The 19,651-nt window shown below is 55.3% G+C and overlaps 1 protein-coding gene across 4 annotated transcripts in view; it reads right to left on the reverse strand.

Annotated features, from left to right (window-relative positions):
* Positions 1-6,490: 6,490 nt before the first annotated feature.
* The window catches only part of CREBBP (CREB binding lysine acetyltransferase), a 126,556-nt gene continuing 113,395 nt past the window's right edge, over positions 6,491-19,651 (reverse strand). For all 4 annotated transcript variants that reach the window (XM_077906404.1, XM_077906403.1, XM_077906401.1 and 1 more), the window contains 8 exons: positions 19,382-19,532; positions 18,723-18,869; positions 17,921-18,034; positions 16,623-16,788; positions 16,186-16,353; positions 13,223-13,384; positions 12,736-13,017; positions 6,491-11,164 (listed from right to left, as the gene is read on the reverse strand). In XM_077906404.1, the coding sequence (XP_077762530.1) occupies positions 9,017-11,164; positions 12,736-13,017; positions 13,223-13,384; positions 16,186-16,353; positions 16,623-16,788; positions 17,921-18,034; positions 18,723-18,869; positions 19,382-19,532 (3,338 nt within the window). In that variant the 3' untranslated portion in view covers positions 6,491-9,016. The remainder of the gene's footprint in view (positions 11,165-12,735; positions 13,018-13,222; positions 13,385-16,185; positions 16,354-16,622; positions 16,789-17,920; positions 18,035-18,722; positions 18,870-19,381; positions 19,533-19,651) is intronic.

Below are 19,651 nucleotides of genomic sequence, written 5' to 3' on the forward strand. Positions count from 1 at the left end.
TTAAAAAATGATGGACAGGACCCAGGCTCTGTGGAGGACAAAGACACCAGGTTCCAGACACTCCTGTCCTCTCCTGGCCTGTGGACGTCAGACGCCCTCAGCTACAGATGTTCGCGAAACTATCTTCTGGTAGCCCGGGAAACTCTGGCTTTCCAAGATGCCTATAGACCCAAATCAAGTCTTTTTTTTTTTTTTAAGATTATATTTTTTCATGAAAGAGAGAGAGAGGCAGAGACATAGGCAGAGGGAGAAGCAGGCTCCCCAGACTCCGGATGACACCCTGACCTGAAGGCAGTCAGATGCTCAACCACCGAGCTACCCAGGTGTCCCCCAAACCAAGCCTTGAGGGGCCTGGGCAGATTTCAGCCCCTGAGAGTACGAGGAAATTGGAAGAAGGAAGAAAATGATTAGATGCAGATGTACGACTTGGACTGACCGAGACTGCCCGGGATTGCTGGCGGGGCACAGAGAGAAGCAGAGGAGGAGAGGGCCCCTGGGCCTCCTGACTACCGCTGCGGCCTCTATGAGGCTGCCCTTGCTTCTCCAGAGGCCACCGCCTTCGACAGCAGCGGGGGGGGGGGGGGGGGGGGGGGGGCGGCCTGGAGAAACGCGAGCCGTGTCATTCGCGGTGGCCGGAAGGCAGGGCCAACCCGCCCGGCCACGGCTGAAGGGGTCCCCGAAGCACGGAACACACGGACAATGGATGTTCTTCAGCCCGGAGAGGAGGGAATTTCTGATACCTGCTGCAGCGTCAGTGAACCGGGGGGGCCTGATGGTCAAGGACACGAAAAGACAGATACTGTGTGATCCCACTCGCACGAGGCATCGGAACTGTGGAATCCAGACACCGGCAGGGGGAGGGGGGACCTGGGCGGGAGTGGGAGGGCGATGGGGAATCCTGTCTAATGGGGACAGAGTTTCCGTTTTGCAAAATGAGCTCTGGAGACGGTGGCGGTGATGGCCGCGCAGCAGTGGGGATGCATTTAGTGCCACCGAGCTATGCGCTTCAAAACGATGACGGAGGGGTGCCTGCGGGGCTCGGTTAGTGGGCAGCCGCCTCTGGGTCTCGGCTCAGGTCGTGATCTCGGGGTTGTGAGCTCCGGGCCTGGCTTGGGCTCCGAGCTCAGCAGTCAGCTGGTCCCTCTTCCCCTGCCCCGCCCCACTCCACGCACTCGCTCTCAAATAAATAAAAAACCTTTAAAAAATTATTACAACGGGGGCAGTCCCGGTGGCTCAGCGGTTTGGCACCGCCTTCGGCTGGGGTGTGATCCTGGAGACCTGGGATCGAGTCCCACGTTGGGTTCCCTGCATGGAGCCTGCTTCTCTCTCTCTCTCTCCCATGAATAAATAAATAAAATCTTTAAAAAAAATTATTCCAACAGTAATCTTTACGCATATTTTACTGTAATTTCTGTAATGCCCTCTGGAAAGGAAAAACAAATGTGTCTCCCTTTATTTGCCTTTCTTAGTTCAGGCACCACTTGTGGGCGAGCTTCCCGCTTCACTGGGCAGCATCCTGGGAGTTCCCAGAGGAAGGAAAGCTTGGGGCGATAGGATACTTTTTGGCCTGGAAAGGGCCCAGGGGTGATGGGATTTTCTCCCAGTTTCATAAACCCTCTTATAGGGCATCTTCATTTTTGAAGTTCAAAAAATAGGGGTTTGGGGGCACCTGGCTGGCTCAGTTGGTGAAGCAGGACTCTTGGTCTTGGGGTTGTAAGTGTGAGCCCCGTGTGGCTGTAGAGAGGACTTTTTTAGAAGTTAGAGGTGGGGATCCCCGGGTGACTCAGCAGTTGAGCACCTGCCTTCGGCCCAGGGTGTCATCCTGGAGTCCTGGGATCGAGTCCCACATCGGGCTCCCAGCATGGAGCCTGCTTCTCCCTCTGCCTGTGTCTCTGCCTCTCTGCGCTTCTCATGAATAAATAAATAAAATCTTAAAAAAAAAAATAAGAAGAAGTTGGAGGCAGGAGGTGGTGGGAGAGGCCAGGCAGTCGCGGAGGCCGGGTGTCGTCCGAGAGCTGTGCAGCTCCGGAGAGGGAGGCCGCCTCCGCCGGCGCCCCCGGGGCCACACTGAGCTGCGTCTGGAGGCTGTGGCCGCAGCTTCGGAGGCACTGATGCTCCCCGGCTTCAGAGGTGCCAGAACGTTCAAATTCAGAGAAGCAGCTAGTAGCCTGGTGGCACCTGCACTGGGTTTTGTGTGATTCTTCCAGTCCCTGTCTTCCTTTGCAGGACTTTGATGCCAACTCAGCATGTGACCCAGTATTTTGCTGATTCACTCGACAACTATCTCTGTGTCTGACAAACGTCAGCCCCCAGCTGACTTCAGACACCTGCCGACAGCAATACTAGGTCTGGGGGAACCCGGGCCCTGACCCCAACCTGCACACTTGCTGATGGTGGGACCTGGCCAGAAGCCAGATCCGTGGCCCTTCGTGTAGGCAGGTGCAGCGCTTAGGACCTGGCCTGGAACTTACCAGAACATTTCTCATTTCAGTGGAGGACTCTGAGTTTTTTTCTCCGAATGACTCCTCCTGCTTTGACAGTGTCCGCCTTTAATTCCACCATCAAGGACACTGGAAACGTCACAGGTTGATCCCAAACTTTCAGGAGTGATTGGACCCAAGGTCTCTGTCCCTTTTCATGCTCTGTGGCATTGGCACTTGGTCCAGGGCCCTCTCAGGGCTTCCTGGCTTTCCTGAGCAACTCTGGCTCTGGAAAAGGTGGCCACCTCTCCCACCGCATTTATTCCTAGAAACTTCTGGGGGCTACCACTTGGTGAACTAGCCTCGAGGGCGCAGTTTGAAAGATGCCTTCTGTCCTGCCAAAGCACTCGGATCACATCTTTCCCCAAGCCTGCGGATGAGGTCATTCTAGGCATTGGAACAAACGTCCACCAAAACTCAAAATCTACTGCGTCTATGGCTTGCTTGAAGGAAGACACGGAAAAATTAGTTTGGTGTGAGAGACTCTCCAGTGCAGAGAAGCAATTCTGTTCTGTGCGTGGTTGGGTGAGTGTGTGCATGTGGGCTCCGGCAACGCACTTGCCCCACTAGAGCCCCACTCTTAGCCCAACACCCGTAAAGAGCAGAAAGGCCGTCTGGGAGGCTTCACCTGCTGGCATCCCCTTTCCCTGTCCGCATGGCTTCCTGGTGGCTCAGGACCCCTCTCGACGTCTGTCTCCCGTGCCAGTGAAGCCCTGCTTCCCCGAAGGACTGGCTGGCTGCCTGGGTGCCATGGGCCCTTACCCCACCAGCCAGAGGCCCAGTCCAGGTGGCATCTTGCGCAGCACCTGGCGTCAGGCCCCAGCAGGTTGGTGGCTTTCACAGAGCTCCCCTCACCAAGACCACGTCCCTTCGGGTACGAAGAGGGCCCCCTCGCTCAGGATCCTCTGGTCCGATGGGGTATCGGAGGGCAGGGTGGAAATGTCCCCAGGCACAGGGCAGCCGGTGTCTTCCGAGTGGTCCAGGAGACAGGACGGGCCTGACCCCAGCACTTGTGCCACCGGTGCAGAGAACCAGCACAAGCGCTTTCCCATCGCCCAGGGACCCGGCGCTGCTTTTGTGGAAGAGCAAGCACGGTGGGATCCCCATGTCTGTTTTGCCCACGGTCTGCAGGTTTACAAATGTACCTCACAGGACATCTTCCTGAACCTCCCTGTGCCCTGGGTCCTGCCCTAGCTCCTGTCCGTCCAGGGGACCTCGGCTGCCAGTGGGCCTGCCAGGCGCTCATTCAGGGATCAGAGGACAGAAGGGGTTGGAAGGTGCCAGCTCAGAGCGAATGCTGTGAAGGAGGCCACAGAGCCACTTGAGCAAACCCCCTCTCTAAAAACCATCTATCGTGAACATTAGGACTAAGGCAGTTTCGGGGCTCCGTTGGTGGAATATGTGATGCTTGGGGTTGTGGGTTCGAGCCCTACGTTGGGTGTTGAGATTATTTTTCTTTGAGAGATTTGAGAGAGAGAGAGAGAGAGCACGCGCACGCGCGCGAGCGCACACAGAGGCGGAGGCAGAGGGAGCAGCAGACTCTCCGCTGAGCAGGGATTCCTGACACAGGGCTCCATCCCAGGACTCGGATCATGACCTGAGCCAAAGACATGCTTCACCGACTGAGCTATCCAGGTGCCCTGGGTGTTGGGAGTTGAGATTAAAAAAAAAAAAAAAAAAAGACAAGGCAATTTCAAAGTCAAGATGGTTGTTCTTGGCCCCCTTGGGCCTCGCTGCTCCGCGTGTAGACTGAGGCCCGGGCCTCACCTGGGAGCTCCTCAGGAACTCAGCAGCTTGCCCGCCCGCCCGGCGCAGGCCACGATGCCAGGGTGTCGGCAAGATCCCCACTGGGCCGTCCGGAGAGGGTGCCGCCCCGACCCGGAGACACCTCCTCGCTCCCAGCACGAACTGGGATCGGTGCCCCCTTTGAGCCCCGGCACCACGTCGCCCTTCCCCTCCGCTCTCCAAGGGCTGGACGGCGGCGGCTCGGATGTGCTCAGCAGGTGGCTGAGGGAGCAAACTCAGGGCTTGCACCAGGCCTGCTTGTTTCCCCGTCAACTGGATAGCAAGGGTGCGCCCCCGAAATCTCCTGTTCTGGAGGCAAGGGGGCCTCGGCTTGGGACCCACTCACGTCTTTCCTGTCATTTCTCACACTTGCTGACCTCCCCCCCACGAGAGAATCCCTCTTCCTCACCCAGGAAACCAGAGACCAGAACTCAAGTGGCTAGAGGGCGGGAACAGTGAGAACCGGCCTCACCAGAAGCTCAGGGGTCCCCTATGCGGGGACCTGGCCCTCCCAAGGGATGCCAGTTCTGGCAGCCGAACACCAGGCCTCTGGTTGCCTCCTGCGTGGAAGCCAGGCCTCCTCAATGGAACCTGCTGCCTTTCTCTGCACCTCCCAGCTTTGGTCTGGACCCCCGACCGCCCTGCCTCCAGATGCTCAACTCGTGGCAGCACATGAAGCAACGCTTCCCGTTCTGAGGCCCCCAAACCTGTGCCAGATGTGAGGGGTCCTGGGTGGGGTCAGAGACACAGGGTGGGTCCTGGCGCAGGGAACCCTGCCATAGCCCCTCGCCATCCTTCCAAGGATGTCCTCTCTGGAGGTTTCCCTAAAGGACCACCCTCACCTGGAACAGTCTCTACACATCGCTACAGGCCTTGAGGATCTTCAGGCTTGGACTCTGTTGACATACCTCTATAGGACTACTTTAAACATGTTTATTTTTAAAAAATATTTTATTTATTTGAGAGAGAGAGAGCATGAGCAGGGGAGAGAAGAAGTAGGCCCCCAGGAGAGCTTGGAGCCCAATGTGGGGCCCGATCCCAGGACCCTGGGGTACCCAAGCCAAAGGTAGATGCTTACCCGACTGAGCCACCCAGGCAACCTCAGCATCAGTTTGTGAGAGGCTTTCTCATCGCTGGCCCAGAGCCCTGGTCCCGGGCCCAGAGCGTAAGGCCGCTTCAGTAACTGCCCCCTCGAGGCGCTGGGCTGGCGGGCCCCACCCGGACAGGGCCAGTCCCACCCGGACCTGGGAGGCCTTGGACACCGCCTCCTGTGTGCCAGGGGGTGTTTGGCGCCCCGCCCCCCCCCCCCCCCCCCCCCCCCCCCCCGCAATGTAGCCCCAAGGGAGACCAGGCCGGGCCTGCGGAGCCGGGCCGGAGGACAGCGGGCGTGGGCCCCACAGTGCGCAGCGCAGCTCGGGCTGGACGGCCCCCACCTGCCCGGCCAGGTCCCCTCCCCGGCCTCCTGCCTCAGGTCCGAGGCCGCGGCGCCCTGATGCCTTCCAGGGCACCTGGGAGGGCGGGCAGAGCCGAGCTCGCTATGGCCCAGGCTCCTGGGTGCTGCTGCCCCGCCGTGGCCGCGCCAGCCCCCCGGACGCCCCAGGCCTCACGTCCCGCGAGCAGCGTCCCGCCTGCCTCTCAACCCCCGAAAATGGGAGCCCGCGCCCCGGCCCCGTGGCCGGTGTGCCCGGGACCCTAGAGCCTTGGCCGGAGCCCGGGAAATCCCCGAGCGGGCACCGCCTGCTTCTGGTCCACTCAGCGCGGTTCCGTTCTGTCCTTTAGCCCGCGGGCTACGATCACTTACGTTCCACGAGCGACCCGTCACCCTGGCCCCGGCTTGGCACGAGAGGCCACCGGAGGCGGCGCAGTGATACAGGGCGTCCCTGCCGGGGGCTCCTTGGGTGAAGCGCGTCCGCTCCCACACGGGAACACCGGCCTGTGCAGAGCAGCAGGGCGACAAGCACGTTCTGGTTTGGACGGGATCTTTGGTTCCACTTCGGAGCAGTCAGCGACAGGAGGGGAGAGCGCCGTCTTCAGCCTGACATCCCAGAAGCCGAAGGCGCTCCACCGCTTCCGCTGGACATTGCATCCTACCCGTTTTTAACAGGCCGAGTTCTCAGAAACGTAATCGAACACACGGACTAGGCACGCTCAACCGGGACCCTTGGGGCTTGCGAACACTGGCTCGCTAAGCGCATTCTCAGGGTCGTTAGCCAACTGGGACCATCTTTGAATCCAAGCAGTTTTACCAGCTTTTATTATAAACACCAGCACATTTCAAGTTTCCTCTTTTTGATCACAAATATAGGACTTTTTTCTTCTCCTCTTAAGTATACAGCATGAGACGCAGCGCCAGGGCTTCCCAGCTCTTACAGAAATCTCCTTACGCCGAGGGCAGGGTCAGCACCCCCAGACCACACCCTCGGCCGCATCCCTTGGCGGATTACACAGGACATCGACTCCAAAAAGATGAGATCTGTACAGTTTTGGATCCCAGGACGACCTGAGAAAGATGCCCCCCACCGGCCACATGAAATGGCTGCGCCACACGAGTACAGGGCTGGAGCCGCTCCTCCAGGGCCCCAGACACCTCACCCCTTCTGTCTGCACGCGGCCTCGGACTCAGTGGAGAGGGCGATTCGGGAGGGTCCCAGATTCGAGAAGCAAGCAGAGTAAGGACGGCCGGATGGCCACTGGAGGGCCGTGGCCCTGCTTTCCCTTCTGGGGATGTGGTAGAAATGGGAATTGGTTGGCAATGCTAGTGACGGCCTTATTATCTGGCTTCACCTATGTTAAAACTCAATATTTGAAGCTCTGTGCTAGAATCTGTTTTCTTTTTGTTTCTTCAAATTTAGATTCTCAAACCAAGGATTCTGAAATTATCTCTGTGAATACAGGGCCAACAGGGAAACTATTTGGGCCAGGAGTTCTCCATATGCCACCACAACTGCCCCCTGCCCCGCCCCAGGCTGGGGGACCAGGGATACAAGAGTCACTTGTGCTTGTAGGGGAGGGGTGCTGCGGACTAGAGAGCACACTTCCATGCTCCCCAGGGCGGGGTGCTGTGGGACCATGTGGCAATGCGTCCGTCCCTGGAAGCTGGAGGGCTTTCACCACATTGCTGCCCTCACAGGCACCGCCCTGTTTTTAGAGGGTGAAGAATGATGCTGGGCTGGGCATCGGAGGCCCCCAGCAGAACGCCCTGCACTGTGTGTCCTCTCCTATGGAGCACAGGATTTGTGGGGCAATCAGGAAACACCTCCAATCCCTGGAGCACATTTTACACCAATTCTGGGATTTGCGTATAGGTAAGGGGAGGGGATGCTGCTGAAAACAAGTGCAGGAACCATTCCTACTCTGGGTTTTCGAGGCTTAGGGCAGGAGGAGGACAGGAGGCAACGTGCTGCTTCAGACCCATCTGCAGCCCTATCTCTGTGGGTGAAGTTCCCCGCGGAGCACTGAATCTGAGGCCATCAGTGAGCTTGACCATCTCAGTTCCTGGAAAGAGAACCATCCAGGCCTTGGCTGAGCCTGGCCACCACCCACATGGCCACCATGACCGTCGTCCCCGCCTCTCCTCTGTGAGCAATCCACCAGAATCATGTCTTACAAAGAACAGACTCCAAAAATATATATAAATAAATAAAAACCTTAAACATTCTTACAGGGATCTTAAAGAACAGAATACATGTTAAAAACTTCAGTAATTTATATCAATTTTAAGCGGTACTTTATATACAATGGGGGAAAAAACACATGCATAGTCCAAATACAATGTTGAAAACAGCATTTTCATAACAAAAAACCCCGAACACTAAGTGTTAATACCATGTACATGAATTCAAGAAGGACCACCCTTTTTGTCTGTTGCACACAGTTTATTTAACAATATGATATAAGAAATGAGTTGGTACTTTACCATTCTATACAGTGATTGAATCTTCTTGAATTTTCTTATTTATAGTAATTATAGCGCTTGCATGATTTACACTAGAATTGCTTTTCCTCATTTCAAGTTTCACATAGAAGAAAGAAAAGAATGCTTCTTCTCTATTAACATTAGCATGGTCTAAGAGAGTGATCATCCCTATTTTTTGTCTAAAACCAGTTTTATCAGAGAAACAAAGCAACAATTTCTACATCTGCAAGACAAGAGTTTGGCTTAAGCCAGTATGTATAGATAGATGTGTGTGTGGGTGTGTACGTGTGTGCACGCAGGAGCCAATTCCTATCGTCCAGGGGTAATACTTGGAGAACGCCCACAGAGTTCACTATAGAAAAAATCTTCCCGCAACATCAGAAAGTTATCGGGATACATTATAAGCTTGCATTATTTCAAGAATCAGTTTCTGAATATTATTTTTCTTCTCACTTTTAAACATAAATGTTTAAAGTCTTGAAAATACAAATAAAAAATATGAATATAATGAACTTGTTTTTCCCATTAAAAAAAGGCATGAGTCACCAATGACGACAAAAAGAATCAAACAAAACCCCCCTCCCCCCAAAACAAAAAAACAAAAACAAAAAACAAAAACAAAAAGAGAGAGAGAGAGAGACCAGATATTTAAATCAACTGGTTTTTAACAAAAAAATATATTCTTTGTATTGTTTCTTTAAACAGCAATCTACCCTTCCATGGTTTGGAAGTAGCAGTTCCATCTAGGGATAAAAAGAGCCTAGATGTCTGGATTTCAGTACAAAAGGTCCAAGAACATGAAAGGGGGGAAAAAAAAAGCGATGCTCTCACAATGCTACAAACCCTCCACAAACTTTTCTAGGGTGTCTCCTGTAGTGTCGCCGACCAGGGACAGCTCACTGGACAACGCACTCCTGTTGGGGGTGTTCAGCTGTGGGAGCATTGCACTCTGTTCGGGGTTCCCCAAGTGTCCCTGATCTATGGAGCTGGCCATGGTGACTGCGAGTCCTGGGTGGGGGGAACCAGTCTGGGGCGACACATGGTGTGGCGAAGGCTGGGGCTGTATCCGTGGCGACGGGCTGGAATGTGGAGGCTGGGACTGGGGCCGCGGAGACTGGACAGGGGCCGGAGACCGCACCTGGCTACTGAGGGATGTGGCCATCTGCTGGCCGGGGAGGTGCGAGGCCTGCGGCTGTCCTGAGAGCATGTGCTGCTGGGGGCTCATGGGGTTCGGCTGGCCCGGGGACCCGATCTGCTGCTTCATCTGCTGCTGCTGCAGAATCCGCTGCTGCAGGGCCTGCTGGATGTTGGGGGTGCTGTCTGCCCCCAGCCCCGGCTGCCCCATTTGGCTGAGCTGTCCCATCTGAGCCGCCATCTGGCCCATGGAGCTGCCCTGGATGGGGAGGTGCTGCTGCATCCGCTGCTGCTGCATGGCTGGGGGGTAGCCTCCAGGTCCTTGGGGCTGCTGGAACTGGCCATGCCCAGCCATGCCCCCAGCCATGCCCGCACTGCCCTGCTGTTGCTGCTGTTGCTGCTGCTGCTGCTGCTGCTGCTGCTGGAGCAGCTGCCTCCGGAGCATCTCCCTGTACTGTGGGTTCATGCTCGCCATGCTGGGGTTGTGGCCCGGGTTCATGATGTTCAGGGCCTGGCCCTGGGGGTTCAGGCCTCCCATCGCCTGCTGTTGCGGGGGCACGCCGGGCCGGGGCCCGCCGGCTTGAATGGCGTTCAGGTTTTGTAGGCCGGGCTGCTGGTGCAGGCTGGGCTGGGCCTGTAGGCTGGGCTGGGGCTGCAGACCGGGCTGGGGCTGCAGGCCAGGCTGACTGGCCACGTACTTGGCTGTGCGCTGCTTGATAAAGGCCGCCATCAGCTGAGGGTTGGACTTGAGGATGTTGAGCACCTGCTGCTGCTGCTGCGGGGAGCTGGGCGACTTCAGGGTCCGCAGCAGGTCCTGCAGGGCGCCGGGCGAGATGCTCCGAGGCGGTGGCTGCACGCCAGACATCCGTGGCCCGGCGACAGCTGGCTGGGCCTGCATGGACATCACCGGCCGCGGCATGCCTGGCATCGGCTGCTGCTGGGGGATGGGCGCCTGCTGCCACTGCCCGGGCGGCAGATTGGGCATGACAGGCCCGCTGACCTGGTTGGGACGGGGCACATTCAGGCCCACGGGGGCCATCTGGCTCACCGGGGTCACCATGCCTGGGCGCCCTGGGGGCATGCCATTGTTGATGTTCACCCGGTACAGGTGCTGCTGCTGCTGAGCCTCACGCTCAATCTGCCGGGCCGCTTCCACCGCGGCCGGTGGGGGCTGGGCAGGGGGCGGCGGGGCCGGCACCTGGTTGGTGGGCTTCCCGGTGGACACCGTGGTGGGGGGCTGAGTCCGGGCCACACTGGGGAAGCCAGCTGGTGACATGCTCACGGGCGAGGGCTGGGGCTGGGCTGGGGGCTGCGGCGTCTGGGGTGTGCTGGGCTGCTGCGTGGGGGTCCCAGGCGGAGCTGAGGTAGGGGAAGGCAGACTCTGCTGAGGCACATTGCGGGTGTTCATGGTGGCCATCCGCCGGCGCATGAGCTGAGCTTGCTGCAGGCGGTGCTGGATCTGCTGCTGGCGGAGCTTGTGTTTGATGTTGAGGCAGAAGGGCACTGGGCATTTGTTTTCTTGGCAGTGTTTGGCGTGGTAGCAGCAGAGGGCGATGAGCTGCTTGCACACCGGGCAGCCCCCGTTGGTCTTGCGTTTGCAGCCCTTGGTGTGCTGTACCACCCGCTTCATCTTCTGGCAGGACGGCAGCGAGCAGTTGGCGTTGCGGCACTGGCAGGCGTGCACCAGGGACTGGATGCAGCGCTGGATGCTCAGGCGCCGTGACTCCTGGGGGCTCTTGGACTGTGGCTCGCCCTGGCTGCCGCCCTCGTCGTCCAGGCCCAGCCCCCACTTCACCATCTTGTGGGCATGGCTCTTCGTGTTGTAGCAGTTGATGCAAAGGTCGTAGTCCTGTGGACAAGCACAGGGCACAAGCTGTGGTCAGCACACGGGGCCTCGCGTGACCAGATGGCTGGCAGAGGCTGACAGACACCATACAGCTACCCCTGGAGCCTCACACCTCACCCTGCCCCTCCCAGTCCTACAGTCTCACGGGCTCTTGAGCGTGTTGCTTGACATGTGTCCCCTCTCCTTCCTTCCTCTGCTGCTGGGCAATGCCACCCAGACCCACAGGGTCCTGCTCCCATACCTGGCCCGGGAAGCCTGATGGTTGCTCCCAAGCTCACTGAAGTGCCACTGGCTGGGTTTCTAGAAACCGGGCCCTGCTCTCTGGGGCTGCTGGGTGCTCTAGTGCATCCCCAGAACTCTGCAGGGTGGCCCAAAGGCCTTGACCGGAAGACAGTCCCTGGGCTCAAACCACAATGAAAAAATGTGTGTTCACAGGTTTCTTAAAAGTTGCTTGTATCTGGAGACAGACTACTGTGTGCCAGGCCTGGAGAAGGAAACCCTATGACTGGGACCAACTTTTTTTCCAAAAAGACATGAAGATCCCAACAGTGGGAAGTGACAGAGAACAAAAGAAGGCTACAAAAAGTGACAAATAAAGACAAAAGCATTATGAGGCCCTATCTACCCCCTCAACCCAAGATCACAGAGCTGCTCCTATGGACTGTGACTCTGGGAACCATTCTGAATGTGGACTCCAGCAAGGTGAGGACTGGGTGGGGGATGGGAGTGTGTGACTATCTGTAGGGGGAGATGGGGTGCCCACAATAGCCTGCTTCACCCCATGTGAGGGACCCAACTGGGGAAAGGAGAGGCCACACCCCTTCACACAGGGGCCAAGACCTCTGCAGAGGAAGCCAGCGTGTGCAACCATGGGGTCCACCAGAACAGGACATTGTCAGCTTCTCGGCAAGGCTAGAATTTGAGGCAGGAATAAAGGTTAGGATCCTGGTAGAGCTGAAGCACAGGCAGCGCCTCCTTCCTGCTCCTACCCTGGACCATAAGGCCCATGGATGCTCCTGACACACAGCCGGTATTGGCAAAAAAAAAAAAGGAGTAGAATAAAAGTGCTTTGTCATTATATCTTCCTGAAAAAGTCAGGTTAAACACTGCCTCCTCTAGGAAGCCTACCCATTCTTGCTTCCCTGGAAGACCAGCCCTTCCTGCCACACACATTGAGGGCCCCGCTGTCAGGCTTAGTTGGGTTGGGACCATACCATGGCCCCTAAGGGAGAAAGCCTCCTTCCTTCCTATAATGAAGGTGTGCTGTTGAGCCTGCAGCCGGCACAGCCCACATCGACTAGGATTCTCTTATTTGTGAACTAAAAAACACCAGCCTCATGACCAACAATGACCCTAAGAGGACCAGGACGTAGATAAGCCTTCTTCATGTAGTCATTTTGCCCCCCCCTGGAAAATCCCAACCATTTCATGGTTCAATCTGAAATGCTCATGCACTGATGGCAGAGAGGGCTGGAGAGTGACCGGCAGACCCCAATCTTGGGCCATGCCAGCACGGCTAGAAGTTCTGTGAGCCGCAGACACTCCCTGAAGGGAAGGAGAGGGTGCGGGCCTACCTCGCACACGGTGCAGTGCCAGCGTGTCTCCACGTGGTGCTTGCACTCGTTGCAGGTGTAGACAAAGCGGTCCTGGCCCTGGGTGTGCAGCTCCACCAGCATGCACAGTGTAGACCACTTGGACCGACGCAAGGAAGAGAACTCCCAGTGCTTGTCTCTGGCGAGGGTGAGGAAGGCGTCACGCCCATCCATGAGGTCACAGCTGAGCAGGGGGTCAGGGTCAACGATGGGGGGCAGTGTGTTGATGACGGGCCCAGCGTGCAGATGGATGACAAAGAAGACCTGCAGGGGAGAGTGGCGTCAGCCCACAGGGAGAGCAGGGGCAGTGATGTCAACGGGGGGCTGGCCCCGCAGGCCCAGGGCTACCAGGACCCCTGGGGTTGAGCCGGGCCATTGGGGTCAGGCATCTGCATGCAGCCGGGGGGCACCCCCGCATGGACCACTAGCAGCACTCCCTCCTCCCTCCCTCTCACTCCCTCAGCTCTACCTCTTTGTGCTTCTCCATCGTGGCATACAGCTTCTGGGACAAGTCATTGGACACGTTGGGCATGCTGGGCTTCTTCTTGTTGGCTCGACTGATACTGCTTTTGTTCTTATTGGTTTTCTTGTTGTTCTTCTTCTTGGCATTCTTGCTGTCGCCCTGGCTGCCCTAAAACAACATGCCAAGCTGCTAGACGGGCCTGGCCTCCTTTCCTCACTGGATGCTCGGCTGGGGAACCCGCAACAGCTCTAGGAGGCCCAGCCGAGGGCAGGAGGCCGCTGTCAGGAGATGCCCCGGAGGATGCGAGCAGCGCCAGGGCTGCAGCGGGGACACCTGGAGGTCAAGGAAACCCCACCCACGCCGTAACAGCCACACAGCAGGCACCTCTCAGAGGAGAAGACACCCGGTATGCTAGTTTGCGTGCTGACAATAGAGGGGGTACAAACTATTTCTCCTAGTTCCCTGCTCTCTACTGGACCCTGCCGCTCCAGGCCACATCCTGAATGCTCAGTCGCTGATTTTTTGTGCCTTGCAGACGGTTCCAAATATCCACTGTACACAAGAAGGGGAAAGGTGCCAAGAGAAGCTGCTGCGGGGGTAGGAGCAGAGTTTCCAGAATGGCCTATCCATGTCCCAGGCAGAGCTACCCGAGGCGGAGACCTCTCCTTGCCCTTGCTCCCACCCACCCCGAGTGCTGTAGCGGCTCCTGCCCCTCAGTTCAAGCGCTCCTACTCTGGAAAGAACTTGGGCTTGGAGTCATTTAGGTGCCAGGGTAGAAACGTTCACCAGGTCTGGTCAGAAGAACCTGGTTCTCAACAAGAGGAAAGAGAGGGAGAGACAGACACACTCTGGGTGCTGAGAGCTGGGTGGTGCCCAAGGGACCCTGACAACCCCAGAGAGGGGCCAAGGTGAGCAGCAGCGGTCAGTGGGGGGGCGAGCGAGCACAAGCCAGCAGTGGGAGAGACTGGCAGTCTGAGAGCTCCACAGATCTGCTCACATTTTCTGTCCGCCTTTAAACCATTCTAAAAACTATGCTTTTAAAAAGTTGTAAAAGAAATACAATCACTGCACAAAGTTCAGAAGACATAGCCAAATAATTAAAATACATATATATATTTTTTTGCCCCCCCCCCCAGCATTTTGGTTTTTCTTCTAGGAGTTGTACCTATGTGTCCCCACTGCGGTGGTTCTTCCCATGGAGCTGGGGTCACACACGGGACGCTCCAGCCTGTCCCCCCCGCTTCCCCCAGGGACGAACACTTCCAATGGCAAAGCAGGAGTCCGGCCCACATACTGTCCGTAACTCTAGGCCCTGTCTGCCACGGGGTCCCACGGTGTCTCCACGGTGGGACCCGCCTGCTGCCTCTGTGAACTGGACGCCGGAGAATGTCACATCTCTCCACCACAGGCAAATCCCTGATGTGGCAAAGGCTGGCTAAGGGTGCTGCCACCAGGCCAGAGGCAGGCACATCCTCCTAGGACGGGACACCCAGCTGGGGCCTGTGTCCTGCCTCAGAGCCCCTATGGAGGCAGAGCCCGCTCCACCATCCGGACGCAGACCTTCTTCTCCCTCCTGTGATCCCCTGCCCCAGAGCCCCAAGTTCGTGTTCTCACTCAGGCCACCTCCCATCTGAGGCGTAGGCAGCAGTGGACATGGAGACAGACCTGAGCTCACAGCCCAGCTCTGTGCTCTCTCTCTCTCTTCCCCATTTCCACTCAAAATCAGCCCACCCTTCAAAGGTCGGCAAGTAAACAGGATCTCTGGGAGCCTCCCAAAGACCCCAGTGGAACAGTTTTTCAAAACCTAAATCCTCTGACGTTCAGGAGTGTGGTTATCTGCTGTCGGATGACAGATCCTGCCTCTAAGGAGCCCCAGCCAAAGGAAGTGGGCAAAGGACAGCCCTTGGGTTCCTCCAGGGACCCAAGCAAGCTGCAGACCTCTGGCTTTCAGGACCCGACCTGCACAACAGGCATCCCTGCAGCCAGTCCCTGACCCTCACCGTCCTCCTCTCCTGGGTAGAGGCAGCAGCAGTGACTCAGCTCTTAGGCCCCTGGCCCAGCAGGAAGGCCCGATCCAGGACTTTCCTCGCACACTTTAACGATCCACCCCAAGTTCTGCGGCTGTTACTCTCAACATAGCACATACGCCCTGTTGCTCCTGTAGCTGAACCTAACCAAAACCCCCATGCTCTCTTCCTTGGACATCTGAGCAAAACACGCTTGCTCCCAATGTGAGTCCTCACATATTTCCTCCTCCTGCTGGCAGTTCTTCCCCCAGGACTGTCTGGTTCCTTCTCACCAGGTCAGCCTCTGCCACCTCCCCAAACAGGCCCCGCTGGAAGCATGTGCACCCGTCCCTACCAGTGTCCGTTTCCTTACAGCTCCTAGCGCTGTCTCAAGATGCACTTGCTTTTCCTACTAGAACAGGCACCCCATGAGGGTAGGCACGGAGTCTTCTCTAGCTCACCGCCACATTGCTGAGCACAGAGCCCATGCGAGGTGGGACTTGGCGAGCCGGTGGGTGTACCACGGCAATGCCGGATGGAGGGCTGCTGGGTGGGGTGGGCTGGCTTATGACAAAATGAAATTAAGAGGCCTGGCAACTGAGGGTTTTCTTTCTCAGGGAAGATCTATAGTTAGTGGCCTGGCTGCTAACCATGGGCACCCGGCTGTCTGCTCTGGGCTGCCTAGCAGGCTGCCCTCCTCTCTCACCTCTCTGTGCCTCTATCCTGCCTGCCCCACTCAGAGATGCTAGAGCCAGCACCTCCCATCTGCCTTTCCCAGGTGACGTGTCTCTAAGCACCCACATCTCAGCTCAGCCCACACGGAGGAGGTGTAGGCTGTGCCCCAGCTCCAGTCCCGACCTGTACTAGCTGGTGACAAGCGGAGAGCACATATGAAAATACCACCAGACAAAAAAGGCGCGAGTCCATCCCTGGCATGCAGATGGGCCCCCAGTGTCTCTGTACCTCTGTGGTCTCACTGGCCGCAGTGCTCTCCTCCTTCTTCCTTTCCTCCTCTTCTTGCTCCAGCTCCTTAATGCTCTCCTCTAGCACATTAGGCCAGAAGTCACCCTCAAAATAGGGCAGCTCCTTGGCACTGGTGAGCCTGTCTTCAGTTGCCTGTTTGAAAATGTCCTAGAGAGTGAAGGAAGCACAGCAGGTAAGAGGGAAGTGAGTGGTGCTCCGGGAGGGGTGCAGGGGCCGTGCCTGGCTGAGGACAGGGCTACTTTGAGACTGCCAGCTACAAATCTAGGTGGACTGCTGATGAGGTGCTTCTACATCCTTTCTCTTCACACTTATCCTCTTTGCTTTTTACTCATCACAGGTGAATACAGATCTAACGGGCACGAGCGCGAGAGGAAGACAGCCAGCAAGCCGCCACGCCCTGCTTCGACCCCAGGTACCTTGTAGTCATGAATGATCCGTTCTGCAAACGCCTTGTCCAGCATCTTCTTGTACCACTCCTGCAGGCGCTTTGGTTTTGGGATTTTCTGATCAGGGGGGTGGCAATGGAAGATATAGTCGTCTCCTTCACTTGGGGGGCAGGCCCAGATGTGTCCTGTTACATACCTGCAGGATACATAGACACAATTCAGACCAAAGTGCTGATGAAAGCCTCCCTGCTTCCAAAGAGTAAGAGCTGAGGAGCAGGAACCAAAGCAACGACAGAAATAACTAGGAAAAAAAAAAAAAAAAAAAAGAAAACAAAGAAATTACCACGATGTTTGCAACAAAATAGAACATGCTTAGACAAGTTCCAAACCAGCATGGAGGGGAGGGGTGCATGGGGTGGGGGGTGAGGCCGAATCTCCACGTGCAAGGGCACACCCGGATATTGGCCCTAAGATGCTCCCTCCCAGGGTATATGTGCCAGGCAGGGGTCAAGGCTCCAAGGGAACCCTGTCAGCACAGGAAAGAGCCTGGGAGACGTGGCTCTCAGGGGCATGGAATGGCTTATGCCCAGGAACGTGCCTCTTTTCCTAACTACTACTTCCTGGGCAATGGAAAGGCAGCTGGGTATTTATCTCTAAGGAGCTAAAGTCAAAATAAACCTGTCACTCTGTTAGAGATGTGTCAAATACCTCTTAACTTTTTCAAATTTGGGAAAGAATGTGACAGATCTAGAACACTGAAACAGAAAGAAAAGCAGATGCAAAGACCAGTATCTCACAGGATTCCATTCATATGAAATGCCCAGAAGAAGCACATTTATAGAGAGGGAAAGTAGATTAATGGTTGCCAGGGGCAGAGGTGAAACAGGGATTAACAACAAATGGGTGTGGATCCTACTACTGGGGGGTGGGGGGGAGGACAATGCTCCCAGACAGACTTCAGACATGGCCACACTGCTCAGCGAAGTTACTAAAAATCACTGAGGTGTACACTTGAAACAGGAAAATTTTATGGTACATAAAATATGCCTCAATAAACTTTTAAAAAGAAAAAAACCAGAAAGACTAGAATAGGAAAAAAAATGAGAAGAGCAAAGAAGGCAGAGCAAGCATGTGCGCTCTGCTGGGGAGCCTGAGAAAGCATCCAGGAGGGGGCTCGGGAGACCTCTGAATTGATCTGAGGACATCAGAATAAAAACACAAACGACTTAAAAAAACAACAACAACATACTCTGGTTATTTCACAAAATACACAGTGAAAATTAAAAATAGAATTTTTATTAGTTCTGAATAATCTAGATTAAACTCACCCCAATTTCTTCACATACTCTAAGTATCCAATAAGGATCTCGTGGTAAACAGCTGTCCGGAGGCATCGGGGCCGGAAGAAATGAATACTGTCCAGATAAGATATGTACACACGCCTGGAGAAGCAGGTGGGAAGAAATTAATTCAAGTTTGGGGTATCCTCCAAACTTGAAACCAAACATCAACATCCAAAAAACCCTCTAGAAATAAATGGTTTTCGTAGCATTTACACTGCCCATAGACAAGACATAAGAAAACTCTCATCACCAACTGCCAGTGAGCATGAATAAACGATCTCATCCCTGACCAAAAGCAATAGATCGCAAAAAAAAGAAAAAAAAAAAAAAAAAGAAAAAAAAAAAGGATTAGGAGAGAGGAAGGGGAGAGCCATGGAAAGGCCAGGGCCAACTAAGAAAAGCCTCTACCAATTCCCTCTCACCTGGATTCTTGACCAAACTTGAAATAACTCTTGGAAGAGGCACTTCGTTTTTACAACACTTGGGCCCACAGGATGATCCCCAACCCCTTCTCTGTAGGTCTACCTGCCCCGGGTAAGACGGACAACAGCAAGACCAGGACTGGAACCCATGAGTCCTCACAAAACATGCTTTAAACAGTCACCAAAACCCTTCATTACTCACTGGCTTAGTTGAAAACTAAACTAGTCTGGTTGGTTAGGTGTGGCTTATTTGATTTAAACCCAGTTCTGGGGCACACAGGTTCTCTGAGACACTTCAGGGTTTGGTCTGCAGCAACACCACAGGCCCAGTGACATGCACCCGATGGGGGGAGGGGGTAGGCTACCTTGTGTTCGGAGGGGGGCAATCAGAGCCATACTCTTGCACATGCATCCCGAAGAAGCACACATCCACTCCATCAATTTCCTCAAAAGCAAAGAGTGCTTTGGTTCGATATGGGAAAGATTCAGACATTTCCCCAGAATCCACAAACCTGAAATAAAAGTCAGAGCCTGAGGTTTGCACGTGTCATTGTTCTACAAGGTGCCTGATAAATGAGACCTGCTGCTCTAAACCCACTCAGTACAGAGAAGCTGAAGGCCTGCTCACCTCTGTTGCCTGCTGGCCCAGAGCTCTGCCCACCAGCCTGGCCTTTGGCAGCTTGGGGCTGTGACCCTATTTTTATGACACAGTCTTGCTCAGCCAGGAATTCTACCTCCCCTGATGATTATGGAATACTGAGAGAAGGGCTGACTATACATCACATGCTGAAAAACCTTTAAATTATACAAACTCTAAGCTTATTTTTTTAGTAATCTCTATACCCAATATAGGGCTCGAACTTCCAATCCCAAGATCAAAAGTCACATGTGCTACTGACTGAGCCAGCCAGCTGCCCAGAATTATACAAACTCTAAAGCCTTGCCAGAAAGTGGGCTTTTGTTAACCAGTTACGGGACCCCTCAAAGAGCGCTTCACAAAATAGCATGACATCTGCACACAAACCGTGACTTCATTCCAGGCTTGACCTCCACAGTCTTGTCTGAGCTGGCTACCACACGGACAAACACCTCCCCGGCTTCAGGATGATTCTGTCGTCGCAAAAACTTGTTGACTCGGTCTTCCAAGTGGTTGCCCAATCGTGTGGTCTGTAGTCCTGGAAAGTCCAGAACAAGCAGGTGAAGAGGCTTCAGATGGGCTATGGAGAAGGTGGCTGAGGCCACAGGACCCACCTTTCTCTTTTGGTGCAATCTGATTTTCTAAGGATTAATGTTT

This window comes from Canis aureus, chromosome 8 (assembly GCF_053574225.1).
Source record: "Canis aureus isolate CA01 chromosome 8, VMU_Caureus_v.1.0, whole genome shotgun sequence".
NCBI lineage: Eukaryota > Metazoa > Chordata > Mammalia > Carnivora > Canidae > Canis > Canis aureus.